The sequence below is a fragment of the Capricornis sumatraensis genome, chromosome 11, assembly GCF_032405125.1.
Source record: "Capricornis sumatraensis isolate serow.1 chromosome 11, serow.2, whole genome shotgun sequence".
Lineage (NCBI taxonomy): Eukaryota > Metazoa > Chordata > Mammalia > Artiodactyla > Bovidae > Capricornis > Capricornis sumatraensis.
This window is the reverse complement of record NC_091079.1, coordinates 35,777,128-35,792,557: the sequence shown is the minus strand read 5'-3', so window position 1 is coordinate 35,792,557 and position 15,430 is coordinate 35,777,128. Positions and strand designations below refer to the sequence as shown.

The 15,430-nt window shown below is 35.4% G+C and overlaps 1 protein-coding gene across 1 annotated transcript in view; it reads right to left on the bottom strand.

Moving 5' to 3' along the window:
* ATAD2 (ATPase family AAA domain containing 2) overlaps window positions 1-15,430 on the bottom strand; it is a 66,603-nt gene that overhangs the window by 11,897 nt on the left and 39,276 nt on the right. Inside the window, exons 14-20 of the mRNA XM_068983602.1 lie at window positions 13,971-14,130; window positions 13,043-13,133; window positions 12,040-12,354; window positions 11,578-11,710; window positions 11,046-11,232; window positions 10,203-10,388; window positions 3,415-3,550 (exon numbers count right to left, since the gene is read on the bottom strand). Coding sequence (XP_068839703.1) covers window positions 3,415-3,550; window positions 10,203-10,388; window positions 11,046-11,232; window positions 11,578-11,710; window positions 12,040-12,354; window positions 13,043-13,133; window positions 13,971-14,130 — 1,208 coding nt within the window. The remainder of the gene's footprint in view (window positions 1-3,414; window positions 3,551-10,202; window positions 10,389-11,045; window positions 11,233-11,577; window positions 11,711-12,039; window positions 12,355-13,042; window positions 13,134-13,970; window positions 14,131-15,430) is intronic.

The following is a 15,430-nucleotide window of genomic DNA, read 5'->3' as shown; positions in this document are numbered from 1 at the left end:
CAACAGCAGGATAACTGAGGCAAAAGAATGGTTAAGACCTGGAGGACAGATGATGGAAATCACTGTCACAGAACAGAATAGAAAAAAGAATGAAAAGAAATGAAGGCAGCCTTAGAGACCTCTGGGACAGCATTAAACACACCAACATTCACATTATACAGGTCCTAGGAGGAGAGAGAGAGAGAAAGGACCCAAGAAAATATCTGAAGAAATAACAGCTGAAAAATTCTCTAACATGGGAAAGGAAATAGTCAACTAAGTCTAGGAAGCACAGAGAGTCCCAGGCAGGATAAACCCAAGGAGGAACACACCAAGACACATAGTAATCAAAATGATGAAAATTAAAGATAAAGATAAAATATTAAAAGCAACAAAGGAAAAATGACAAATAACATACAAGGGAACTCCTACAGGCTATCAGCTGATTTCTCAAAAGAAATTCTATGACCCAGAAGGGAATGGCACGATATATTTAAACTGATGAAAGGGAAGAACCTACAACGAAGGATACTCTACACAGCAAGACTCTCATTCAGTTTTGATGGAGAAATCAAATGCTTTCCAGACATACAAAAGTTAAGAGAACTCAGCACCACTAAACCAGCGTTACAACAAATACTAAAGAAACTTTTCTAGGCAGGAAACACAAGAGAAGGAAAAGACCTACACAAAATAAACCCCAAACAATTAAGAAAATGGTAGTATGATCACATGTTGATAATTACCTTAACTGTAAATGGATTAAATGCACCAACCAAAAGACACAGACTGGCTGGGCAGATCAGAACATGTGCATATATGCACTTCCACTTACCACATCACTCTACTTAATCCCTAAATTGTACGCAACTATTTTAAAGTGTTAGGTTAATCATGTTTCCTTTATGGCTGCAACTGTAATTGTCTTTTATTTTCTGTCTGGCTCTTGACTGTGAAAACTGATAAACATCTTTTACTGTTATGGTTATGTACTATTATTCCCTTAATACTATTGTATCATGATTGGTCAACAGAAAATAATAGAACTCTGTATCACTAAAATGACTACTTTAATAGAAAAACTTGTAACTATTTTCTAAAATCCAGATGCATAACAGAATTATCTTAGAATTTTTTAAAAATACAAATGCCCAGTTATTGCTATTCTTCTCTGAAGCTCTAGATGTGTTTCTAAATGAGCAGCCGCGTTTAAAAACAACTGGACTATATGTTTTATTTTTACCTAGTTTCACTTCTTCTATTTCATATTCAGTGTTCCATTTCATTTGGTTATGTTCTCCAATTTCTCCATCTCTCTTTGTTGTTGTTATTCTTTCTTAAGCCTTTATCAAGTGTAATACAAAAGCTTTTGTATACATATATATATAGTATATATTTTAGAGAATTTATGAATTTTTGCCTAGATAAAAGTTTATGACATTTTGATTCCACTTGTTTGACTTAGTTATGAACAGAATGCCAGATTTCTAATTTATATTCACTCAAAACTTTGATACAGTTCCATGCAGTTTAGTATATACTATTACTGCTAAAGAAAATTCATTATCTTTGTGATTAAAAAAATTTGAATGAGGCTTGAAACTTCTAATCCAATTCTGAGAATATAAAGAAATGCTATGTTGTAAAAAAACCCAAAAAACAGGAAATCAACACATGATACAGTATTACTAACAAAAGTACAGATTTTGTTCAAATTTCACAAAATTTCATGCTAGTGTTCATTATTTGCTTTCATATCTTAAGACTCCACATTGTATTTAACTGCATTGAGCAGCTTCAGCTGCATGCAACAAATTCTGCTAAATTTTCTTTTTGTCTTTATTCTATTACAAATATTTTGTAATTTTCCTTCTTAGATACACCCATCATTTAAAAGTAGACATTTAATTTCCAAATACATGTGATTTTGTTTAAAGTATCTTTAATACTAATTTCTCATTTAAATGCTTTCTTCTCTGCAATCATCCTCTATGTTTTTTTCAGCCTAAGTTTATTGAGGCTTTTGATGGCTAAGCTGAAGATCTCTCTTGGTACATGTCACATCACACTTAAAAGTATTTTCAAATATCTTTTGAAACTGATCTCTAACATAATTCCACAGCGATAAAGAAAACAGACTCTGTATGATTTCAATACCTTCAGACCATGAAATTTTTGCACTTTATGTACCTGCATATGTTCCAATGTCTCACAGTTTACAGTCTGTGGGAACCTGAACAGAATTTGTATCTTATCATTGTGTGAAAACTGTATAAGTCTTCATTATGCTGACAGTGCTTTTCAGGTCTACTATATCCTTCTACTTCTCTGTATATTCATTCTATTGGCTTTTGAGAGTTGATACTGAAATTCCAATGAAAAATCTTAATTTACCTACTCAAAAAAAAAAATTGTATATATATTGGAACTCTATGTAACTATACATAACCTTGTTCTATATTTTCCAAGTTTCCTGTAAATGTGTTATACTTCCAAAACTTAAAAAAAAAAAAAAAAATTTGAATTTCCATGTGTGCATGGGAGGAAGTCATCTCAAGTAGTTAATTTTTCAGCTAATGAAAAGCTGTGGTATGTTTCAAATATGATAATAGTTTGAGTTTGTTTAAACAGAATGGACTAATAATTACTCAGGATAAAAAAGGGAATTATGAGAGTGCTGCCCCCGTAAGAAGGCAATTTATTAAGGTAGTAAGAGATAATTATAACATCACCACAATGTCATATTAGTAGTAAGAAAAAAGTACAGCACATCATAAAGGTAGTCAATTAATTCTATCTAGATGTTAAGAAGGAAAACATGAATTATACTAGAAGGAAAAACAATTCCATAGACAGAGACAAGGTTGAGGACAGATGCATTACTGACAGAGAACAAGCATGAATGAAATTGTGAAAAGACACAAATATGCTGTGTATGGTTTAAAGATAGAGTGCTTTGTAAGGAAAAGGAAGGAAGAGAGTAAAGTATCAAAGATGGGCTTGGAAAGACAGACTGGGGCTATACTCTGAATTCCAGGCCAAATTCCACAATGATTAGGGCTATACTATCAAAGGCCTTGTATGCCTTAAGAACTTTAGTATATTTTAATGGGAAATACAAAGAAATACAGGTAAGAGGTATCAACCTTAAAAGCTTCCCTGGTGGCTCAGGTGGTAAAAAATCTTCCTGCAAAGCAGAAGACCTGGGTTTGATTCCTGGGTCAGAAAGATCCCCTGCAGAAGAGAATGTCTACCCACTCCAGAATTCCATGTCTAAAGAATTCCATGGACAAATGAGCCTAGCAGGCTACAGTTCACGGGGTTGCAGAGTCAGACACAACTGAGAAACTATTAGAAGATGGCAATGCCATTAACTGATATTTCATTTCCACTTTCTCAAAATTATTATATATTAACTTTGATATAGAAACTAACCTGCTTTCTTTTTGGATATGGGAGGCTTAGCAGCTTGCTTCAGAATTAAATCTTCAAAAAACTGTGTCCGTTCTTCTTTACTAGGTAACTGGACATTAAAAATTTCTCCATAGTCACGGATAAATAATTCCTGTACCTTAAAAAAGAAAACAGATGCATTATATATAAATGTGTATATATATATGTTTGTATACACATACATACTATGTATCAATCATTCAATGCAACAGTATATTACTGTAATGACAATCTAAGTTGTGTAGTGAGTAATTTCTTAAATCTTTTACTTATACTTAACTTATGTATACATCACATATGCAGTGGATAAGGAACTAAAACCATGGAGTCTTCTTTAGAACTCAAGACTCCAAACTATAATTCATACAATAACTGATACGGTGATATTTTACTTAAAGGGTTTTGTAGTCATGTATGGATGGGACAGTTGGACTATAAAGAAAGCTGAGCACTGAAGAATTAATGCTTTTGAACTGTGGTGTTGGAGAAGACATTTGAGAGTCTCTTGGACAGCAAGGAGATCAAACCAGTCCATCCTAAAGGAAATCAGTCCTGAGTATTCATTGGAAGGACTGATGCTGAAGCTGATACTCCAATACTTTGGCCACCTGGTGCAACGAACTGACTCAGAAAAGACCCTGAAGCTGGGAAAGGTTGAAGGTGGAAGGAGAAGGGGACGACAGAGGATGAGATGGCTAGATGGCATCACCAACTCAATAGACATGAGTTTGAGTGAACTCTGGGAGTTGGTGATGGACAGGGAGGCCTGGAGTGCTGCAGTCCATGGGGTCGCAAAGAGTCGGACTCAACTGAGTGACTGAACTGAGATCAATTAATTAACTTTCACAACCCAAAGTGAGATATGAGAATGAGTGGTTGTTCAGTAAGAATAAAGGCTGGAAAATAGTAAGAACTGGTAAAAATACGGAGAAATTAGATCTCCTGAGCCAGTAGGAATTAAAAGGGTGCAGCCACTGTGGAGAACAGTATGCTGGTTCCTCAAAAAAGTTAAACACAGAATTACCATATAACCCAGTATACATATCCAAAAAAACTGGAAGAAAAAAAAAAACCTGCATAGCAATAAGCATAGCAGGATTATTCAGGAGTTAGGCATGCGGTAAAGACAACTCAAACGCTCATCATCAGATGAGCAGATAAACGAAACGTGGTACAGACATACAACAGAATATTATTCAGCCTAAAAAGGAATGAAATTTGAACACAGGCTACAACACAGATGAACACTGCAAACACTATGCTAAGGGAAATAAGCCAGTCACAAAAGGACAGATATTTTATGTATTATTTCTATGCTGTATTTCTATTCTTTCACTGTTACAGTTTTAACAGACATATCCTTAAGCTTCTTTTTCTATCAAACTATAAAGTTAATCAACATCTACATATCAGATACAAATCTGAAGGTGCTTTTCTTCCTGTTTCTCCTTCACGATGTCCTTCCTGCCTGCCATTCTGAGTTCAGAACCAAGGTCAATGTAGTTTTACGTAACTAAAAAACTGTTACTTGTTGGCAACTTCCTTCCTTGGATATCTGAGTGACCTAAGATCTTAAAGGTAACTTAGATGTGTTTTTGTGTATTTAGTGTCTATCAGGTTTCCCTGGTGGCTCAGAGGTTAAAGCATCTGCCTGCAATGCAGGAGACCTGGGTTCTATCCCTGGGTCGGGAAGATCCCCTGGAGAAGGAAATGGCAACCATTTTGGCATCCAGTATTCTTGCTTGGAGAATCCCATGGATGGAGGAGCCTGGTGGACTACAGTCCACGGGGTCGCAAAGAGTCGGACACCACTGAGCGACTTTACTTTCACTTTCAGTGTCTATCATATTGATTTCATCAGGCTTAAAAAGTATTCTGTTCAAAGAACCTGAGGCAATATTTTTCCCTCTTCCTCAAAAAAAAAAAAAAAAGTTAACAAACACAATTTTGTGACAAGTTTTACTGTTTTCTTCATGCACTACTTCTTATATGCCACTTCTGCAAAGAAATCCAAAAGGAGAAATTGTCTTTTAATAATTCTTTCAGTCAGAGGTTTGTGGGTAATAGTTTCTTAGGCACTGTATGGTCAAAAATATATTTTGCTCTTTCACTCAAATGCTAATTTGTTGGGAAGGAAATTACAGATTCAAAATTATTTTCCTTCTAACTTTGAAAATATTGCTCAGTTGCCTCCCTAGTAGCTGGTGTTACCAATGAAACTGTAGAAGCAAGTTGATTTTCAGTCCTTTCTAGTAATGTTTTATTCTCTGGGAAGATTTTTAGATTTTTCTCTGTATTTTTGACGTTCTAAAATTTTATTTAGATATGGTCTTTCTATATACATCAGTTAGAACAGGGGACCTTTTAAATCTGAAGATTATGATATTTTCTAATTCTATGAAATGTTGTATTATTTGACTGTTTTTTGCTTCTACATTGCTTTTCTCTGCCCATAAATCCCATTAAATAGATGTTAGACTTGAATCTATCTCCTCTATTTCCTTTAATTTTTCCCTCACTTTTCAAATCTCTGTCCTATTGTATTATATAAGAATTCCTGATCTCACTGATCCCTCATCTTGCTAATTCACTCTTCATCTGTGTCTTTTTAGCCCTGGAGGGTTTTATATTTGGGAGGAGCTACTCATTTGTAATGTCTTCAAATGGTTCTTTTCCATAACAATCTGTTGCTGATGCTTGGATATAATTTTCTATGGCACTGTCCTTCCTCAAATGCTTATTTATAAATTTACCTTTGCCTTTCAAATATGACGGTTCATAGATGCTTTTTCTGTTTATTCTAGTTTCTTTTTCAGTGATTATGAAAGAAGGTAGACTATATTAGAAACACAATGTGCCTGTAATTTGTTTCCTGGGCACAGGGTCTTCCTACTCCTCCCATTCAGTACCTAAAGGTTGTTACTGCCCTGCCACACTAGTCCTTGGTCCACCTTCACTGATCTAGCTGATGACAAACTCTGCCAACTACTGTCTGGCATGGCCAGAAGTGAAGAAAGTCAAAAAACACAAAGTTGTTCAAGGACTCTTAATTTCCTCCTAGCACTGATCTAGAGCTAGAAATCACTCCCATTTTTCAAAGCAGCCCTTTGATGCACATACTCTGAAATGTGGTTACCCACATCCATCTAATCCTAACTGCTTGTGTTTTACGATTCACCCAAGTTTCTAATCTATTACTGACATTCTTTCTCATTTTTTCATGAGTTAGGGTCTACTAGTGCTCATGCATACAGGTACTCTGACTGCAGTTTTGAGATGGACAAATTGTAATGTAATACATAGTACTTCTCATATATATCACAGTCCAATGCTACATACACAGTATCACTAGCTCACCAAGGACAACAGAGACTATATAAGGCTCAAAGGAGTCTTGCTTATTTGTATCCATATAGACAGTTCATTTTATAAAACCAGCAATTCCTGGTCCAGTGCCCATTCCACCCTCCCAGACAGGGTGATGCTGGGCTACTCGACCCAGTTTACAATGACATACTTAGGAAATATTATCATAAAACAGAAGTAGCTATAGCAAAAAAAAAAAAAAAAAAAAAGCCAAAACATTTTAAGTACAGAATTTCCACATTCTTGATAAAGTTATGCCAGATTAAACTGATTATGGCTTTTCAACCTCCCTGCTGCTGTTGCTAAGTCACTTCAGTCATGTCCAACTTTGTGTGACCCCACAGACGGCAACCCACCAGGCTCCTCTGTCCCCAGGATTCTCCAGGCAAGAACACTGGAGTGGGTTGCTATTTCCTTCTCCAATGCATGAAAGAGAAAAGTGAAAGGGAAGTCGCTCAGTCGTGTCCGATTCTTAGCGACCCCATGGACTGCAGCCCACCAGGCTCCTCTGTCCATGGCATTCTCCAGGTGAGAGTACTGGAGTGGGGTGCCATTGCCTTCTCCCTTCAACCTCCCTCCATCCATATAAAGTTCAGCTAGTCTCCCTTACTTATTACCAAGAATATAAACTTATTTTTGTTTTAAACTTTGTAATAATGTTGTTTTAACTGACAGTAAGTACAATACATAAATGGTTAACGTGGCCACTAAATAGCAATTCTCCTTTACTCTGTTAATCAGAACACCGCTAGAGTACTTAATTCATTCTGGGTACAGCCTTTCAAAAGGAATATAAAGAGAAAGACATTCAGGCGAGTGACTAGAATTTTGAAGAAACTAAAAATATGTGTGATGTGCAGCAGAGCTTGCTATTGTCACAGTTCATGTTCTCTTTCTTTTGGGCCCAGTGCTATATCATATTTCCTAGTCTCCCTTGCAGTTAGGTATGGCTATGTGAGGTTCAGCCAATGGAACGTGAAAGGAAATGATGTGTATCACTTTCAGACCAGGCACAAGAAAGGGCCAGTCCTTTCAGCTGGGTGGAATGAAAACAATCTGGAGAGCCACATGATGAAAATGAGCATGCTCTCCCAGTCTGAGTGTCTGGAACGATTACATGGGGGAGGGTACACCCGTCACTCCAGTAACTTACCTGATACTGTAAGTGAGCAAGAAATAAACTTCCATTGTATTTAAGAATCCTAAGAAGTATATCTTATCATAGAAGAACTGTTTAGTGTGAAGAAGCCTGGGTTAGAGTGAGGAAATAGAAATGAATGCAAAAGCATGTTCAAACATACAAAGCGCTTGCCATGATGAAGGCAGATTAGACAAGTTCTCTATTGTACCTGGGAAACAAATGGGGATTAAGAATGGAAGCCTCTCAAAATAAGCTGATTTTTTTAGGAGTCAGAACTAAGCAAATGAATTGTGAAGGTGTTATTACACAAAAGAAAGAATTTAGAGTCCAGAACTAGGTGATTAAATTAGAAACTTTTAAGGACTCTTACCATCCTAAGAATCTAGACTTAACATACACTTAATATTCATTTCCCAATTTATTCAGTTCTTAGTTGAATAATTCACAACTACTAAAGCTCCCATCGGGAACATAACCTGGCCCTTTGATAGCTCCCTGGCATCAATCCCTTCTCGGCCTTTCACTCCCTCTGCCCTAGTCACTCTAGACTTTCTGTGATTTTTCTAACAGATCAGACACACTTTTATACCTGCAAAGGCAAGAAACCTTTGTTCCTCTGCCAGGAACCTTTGTCCCTCAGATATCCAAATGGGCCACTACTTCACCTTTTCCAGGTATTTGCTCAAATGCCACCTTCTCAGTGAGGCCAACCCAGCAAATTTAACACTGTGACTGTACCACACTCTTTTGGCACTGCTAGCTACATTTTTCTCCATAGTCATAGGTTAGTATTGTATTTTATTTTTGTCTTTCCCCCGGCTAAAATGTAAGCCCTAGGAGGATATAGATTTTTGTCTAAATTGTTCAGTGCTATATTTCTAATGTCTATAATCATGTCTGTTATAGAATAAGTGCTCAAAAGTATTTTTAAGTTAAATATTTGAATTTATCTTCCTACTAGTGTTTTATAAACTGTACATCAATTCTGTTAAAGGTATGGAAAAACCATATACACACTCTCACACACAGAAGCCTACAATATGGTTATTATGTACTCTGGGGATAGAGAAGTGGAAAAAAAGTTCCTGACTTCACATATTTAACATTCTGCTAGGAGAGACAGAGTCAAACAAATTAATATGTCAAGTAGTAGCGACAAAAACAAACCAGAGGGGTGGGATGAGGGTGGGAGGGAGGCTTAAAAGGGAAAGAATATACATATACATATAGCTGATTCATGTTTTTGTACAGCAGAAACTAACACAACACTGAAAAGCAATTATACTCCAATTGAAAAATAAATAAACTAATTGAAAAAAAAAGCAGAGTAAGGGAAAAGACAGTGATAGGCAGAGGTGTTCCTGCAATAAGAGAACAGTATTATAAGCAGAAACACAACAAAGCTGGTCAATGGTAGTTGTCGAAATTGGCACAAATTAACAGTAATTTGGTACTGTTAAAAATGTCAAGTGTGCATACCCTTCAACTAAGCTAGTTATTCCACTTTTAGGAATGCATGTTAAAAAAATCCACATGGTAATGTTTATATGATTTAAAACCCCCAAATGCTCACTGTAGCAGTTCAACAGAAAAAAATTAGAAAATAGCTGAAATCCTATCAATAAGGATTTGGATAAATAAAATTATGGTATACCAATACAACAGCAAAGGCTATGGTGCTCTTAAAATAAATAAGACTTACATATTAAAAAACACATAAGATACATAAAGTAGTTACAGAATAGTAATGCATCATATTCCATTTAGAGAAAAAAATTTATAAAGTGGTTTCACTATGTGTGCTAAGTCACTTCAGTCATGTCCTACTCTGTGCAACCCTATAGACTATAGCCCGCCAGGCTCCTGTGTCCATGGGATTCTCCAGGCAAAAACAGTGGAGTGGGTTGCCATGCTCTCCTCCAGGGGATCTTCCTGGCCCAGGAATCGAACCTATGTCTCTATGTCTCCTGCACTGGCAGGAAGGTTCTTTACCACTAGCGCCACCTGGAAAGCTCTGGTCTCACTATACATATATGCATACACACAACAAATGCTGACACATGTGCTACCCAACAAACATATGTATCAAATAGCTAGCAATTGTATCTTTAATTAGGAGAACTTTTCCTTATAATTTTATTCACCTCTTTAGCACTTGAATTTTTTTCCCATAAATTCCTAATAGTTTCTGAATATCTCTTTTTAAATTATATTGATTATGAATATTCCATTCTAAAGCATAATGATTTCTCCCACAAATTACCTCTTCTGGTAGAGTGGAATGGGGTTTGTCAGAAGTGGCAAGTAGTAAAACTGGGGCAAAAGAAGGAATATTCTGTAATAATGTGGTAAACGTGGCTTTGAGTGTTGGTCCAACTATTTCCCACCACAAGTGAATGTGAGGAACAAACACTATACTTGGTGCTGTTCTCTTAGCTTCACGAATCATCTAGTAGAGAGAGAAAACAATTACATACACTTATAATCAGCACATTAGCAGTGTGCTTTTTAAATCTAGAACAATTTAACTTCCCAGAACTGTCATATAAAACCCTTAAGTTTAAAAAATGCTTCCCCAATCCCACCATCTTGTTTTTAAATGTTTTATAAAAGTTTCATTTTTAGAAAAACATAATTGCTTCAAGCAATTAGAAAACAGCTCAATTAATCTCGAAGACTTTTCTGTTATGGCAACCAAGGTTAAATATAAAAATACATAAAACACGTTTATAAACTTATAACTATAGCAAAAAAGAAGCAGCAGAAAATTTGCACAGCCATCACTGTTTTAAGTACTTCACTCATTTAATTCTCACAACAGTCATCTAAGTAAAGTATTGATTTTTCCATTTTGCCAACGGGGAAAATGGGGCAGAGAGATTTAATGAACTTTCCTAAGTCACATAGCAATTAAGAGGTGGAAAAGGATTTAAAGTCATTCTTTTTAATAACTAAGCAGTTAGGCATGGTTCTATTTTGAAAACCTGAAGTCAGAAATCAAAAAGACCAAAAAACACAGTACAAAAAAGAATGAAGCAATTCTAGACTTTGTCTCTGGAAGACTACTTCACCTTACAGCTTATTTGTCTGGGCAACAATGAATTACCTGGGCACATGTTTCTTCAGGAGATGTAGCACTGACTCCAAAAAGAACAGGAATGTCTAAAGTGTACACTGCAAATTTTTCCAAAGCATGGATGACAGCTGGTGCTAAATGAGAACCTTGCCCAAATCCTGGTTCGCCCACTATCAGCATTCTTGGTCGAAAAGACATAGGTTGATAACAGGCATTTCTGAAAGAAATGAGTAATAACCTATGTTTTAGGAAAAAAAGCTTAAATTTCTCTCCCAATTATCAATTATGAACTTCTTTAAGCCAAAAGTTTTGACAATATGGCCAGTCAATCATAGCAGCATGATTCATGTGGCTTTTGGAAATAATTGAACTTTACAGATTTTTAGGAATACTTTATAGTTTCTAAGATCATGACAACTGTAACAAAATATTTTCTAATATTTTAACTTAAAAAAGTAAATTAGCTGGCATCCTTTATCTTCTCAAGCATAATTTCATTTAGTTTTAGGGAATTCACACAAGAATGAATATATATATATATAAATTTTCAAGGGAAATGTACCTATTCAAATGAAGAAAATTAAAATTTTCTTTTGCTTTATTAAAGGATTTTTGAGAAAGTCCATTTTCATATACTGATGGAACATCATCATCACTGTATGCCAAGTCACTTTCTAAGAGAGGACAAGAAATATCTGTCAAGCAAGCAAAAGAAGTATACATTAGTAGCTTTTCTCAATTACAAAGTGCATCTTCACGTAATGCTTCAGTTAGCAACTCCAATGAGATTTTTTTTCAAAAAAGTTTGTGGACATATAAATAACAAGTAAATTTTTAAAACGCACTTCAAACCTAAAATAAAGGAAGTCTAGGGCAATCTGTGAAGTAAACTTCCTTCATATATCTAGGAAAAGCATGACCAAATTCCTTTCAAGAGGCTCTTTCATAAAGAAACATTACTGAGATGTACAAAATATTTAGTTTTACTGACTATGCAAACTAAACAGCCAATCAAGTTTCATACCAGAGTCTAATGCTTTGTTTGTTCTGGTTTCCGCATGTGGAAATACTCTCTGCAGGGCTTCTAGGATCTTGTGAACAGTGCTCTGCAGTAGTGGTTTCACAATAGTGGACAGTGCCTGGCCAGGTGACGTCACAGCTCTCTGGGAGGCTGGTATCATCTTTTGCATAGCTACCTCAAAGTCCTTAGCTGAGATATTAACTGAAGAGAGATCCAATTGCAGTTTCTCACTAGTGGTATAGATCTGTGGGTAGCGTCGACGCAGAGCACATAAAGCAGCTTCAGAGCATATTGACTTGATATCTGCACCACAGTATCCTATCCAAGGCAACCAAAAAAGAAAAAAAAATTAAAGTAAATCACCACCGTATTAAGCAAGATGATGGTTAAAAGAAAGTTAAAGATCAGCCTAGCAATATAGTAGCAAAATATTTAGGAGTAATAAGGCTAAAATCTCTTTCATCCCCTCAGTGAACTCACATGGTTGATAATAACCCCTAACAAATCAATCAACTTTTGAGAGTGAAATACGCAAGCACCAAAAGCAGAGCGAAGGGGTCAAGAGCATGAGTTTTGAAATCAGATAATCAGGATCAAATTCCAGTTTGTCATTTACTAGATGTGTGATCTTTATAGAGACTCATTTACGCTTTCTCAGCCATTTCTTTATCTGTAAAATAGGAATAAAGCTACCTACGTCACAGGATTGATCTAAGAGTTACCTGAAATAGTTTATGTAGAATACTTAACAGGATAATTAGAAAAATGTAAACAACAAAAGATCTAACTTCATTCTCAAATTCTTTGACAGTCAAGATGTTAAGTACCTCTATATGGTATCTAGGACTTTATAAGAAAACATGCCACAAATTATAAATAAAAAACAAATCTAACTTTGTATTTCTTTAAACAAGAAACAAGGTTTCTTTAACCTTGGCAAAACTACAACTTGTTCCATCTCTGAAATGCATGTAATATTTCTTTTAATACTTAAAGCAATGTTTACCAACACAGTTTTCTGCTAGTTCTTCCAGAAACATGTCCAGTGGTTTAGGATTCCAATCCCTTGTGTGAATTTTTAGAATTTCTTTTCGAGCCTACAAACAAAAACAATTTAATTTTTCTATAATAATACAGTGCTATTCAGATTAGGGTAACTTTAATCTAAGATAATTGGGTTATCTAAAAATGTAAAGCTGTCAATACCTAATATAAACAGAAATATGAAACAGTAAAAATGGGAAAAATGATAATTTGTATCAGCTTAAGAAATTTATATTAAATAAGATTGCATTTTTAGTGCTCAAGTTCTAGTCATCACAAATGTGAATAAGAAAAATTAACTAACTACTGGATTATTATTTATTCTGGTACATATTAAAAACTGTTGAGTACTGACAGCTCTACCCATATTTTCATACTTGGTTCTCAAAATATTCAGCAGCTTTAAAGTAACTGGGTAGAATTACATGGTTGTATCCATGAAAAAGGCAAGTCTAATGAACTGGCTAAGGACTGACTGTGAGGCCATGTGTTCTGAATCAAAATAAAGTTATATGATTAACAAGCAAAGGCTGTGCTTGGGGTGGCGGGGAGGGTGCGGAGGTGCACGTCTAGGGATTCCCCCATCCAGTGTCTGTTACTCAGCACTTTCACTGTCATGAGCCTGGGTTAAAATCCTGGTTGGAGAACTAAGATGCCACAAGGTATGCATTCCACAAAATAATAAATAAATAAATAAGATAAAAAATTATCTGAGTTCTTTTCTTTAAATAATGCCTCTCTAAAAATACATACATACCTATTTGAATGTTAATCATACAACTTTGCTTCAGAACAGACAAAACTCAGTCTTCAAATCTGCACTATACTAAGACTTGTTCAAGATAAGCACAATCAATTTTGTCAAAATTTGAGTGATGTTAAATTCTTACATCTTTATCAGGTAGGCTAAATAGGAATTCTCTGTCAAAACGACCAGGCCTTCGTAAAGCAGGATCAATAGAATCCAGTCTGTTGGTAGCACCAATGACCACAATTTCTCCTCTGCTGTCCAATCCATCCATAAGAGCTAGCAAGGTGGAAACAATTGAACTAAATTTAAAAATAAGAGAGAAAAGATTAACTATATAGAAGCCAAACAGATCATTTCTTTGTGAAGATTTAATACATTAAATGTGTGAATAAATTTTCTCTGCACATCCCACTATTTTCAATAGACTTTTAAAAAAGAAAATCTATAAAATAACATACTACATGGCACACAGACATTTAAAATCAATGGAAAACATACTTCCTAGAATGCTACAAATGGCTCCTGGAAGCCATTTCATAAAGCACAATTTCATAGAGAGCTCTGGAGTTCTCAAACAAGGATACGATAAAAAAAATACAAGTATTAGGCAGATAAACAGAAACTTAAAAAACAAAAGCTTCAAAAACTTAATTGTGTACACATTATCAAAGGATGCCAAAGTAAAACAGAATATACTGGACTGTGATTGCTTCCAGGTCTTTTTAGTGCCCAGAGACAGGAATTATTTTTTCTTTAAAAATAAATTTCATCATGAGTTCATATTGATATTCCAATTCAAATAAAGGTGCAAGGGTTTTAATTTATTTTATATTTGCATCCCCTTTCTCTTGGGCTAAAAATCTTATTTTCTAATGTATTCACATAATTACTTATTTACATTATCTTACAATATTATCAGAAACAATAAGATACAGAATATAGTTTAATCATGGTCAATGTGCTAACTTTTTAAAAAGCTTAATTTAGCAAAAAAGTTTTTCTCTAAATTTTTTTTTAAGTCTTTGGAAAACAACCAAAAAACTTGTATGATAAAATTTCTCTTAAAAACACATATTTGAAATGGTAAGTGCTTGCTAAAATTATTCTGTATTTGTTGCTGAAATTTCTCCAATCCCTTTTAGAATTATTCCAAACTACCGTAGTTACTCAACTGCTTGACTGAAAAGTGATGGTGCTAGTGTTATTAACACAATGAATACAGTATAGCTGATAGTGAAATGCTGCTGCTGCGTCACATCAGTCGTGTCTGACTCTGTACAACTCCAGAGACGGCAGCCCATCAGGCTCCCCTGTCCTGGGATTCTCCAGGCAAGAACACTGGAGTGGGTTGCCATTTCCTTCTCCAATGCATGAAAGTGAAAAGTGAAAGTGAAGTCGCTCAGTCCTGTCTGAGTCTCAGCGACCCCATGGACTGCAGCCTACCAGGCTCCTCCATCCATGGGATTTCCCAGGCAAGAGTACTGGAGTGGGGTGCCATCGCCTTCTCCGGATACTGAAATGAGTCACATCTAAAAAGTGTGCATCATTATTGGTAGGTATGAGCACACACAACTATTTTTATCAAACAGGAGTAAACAT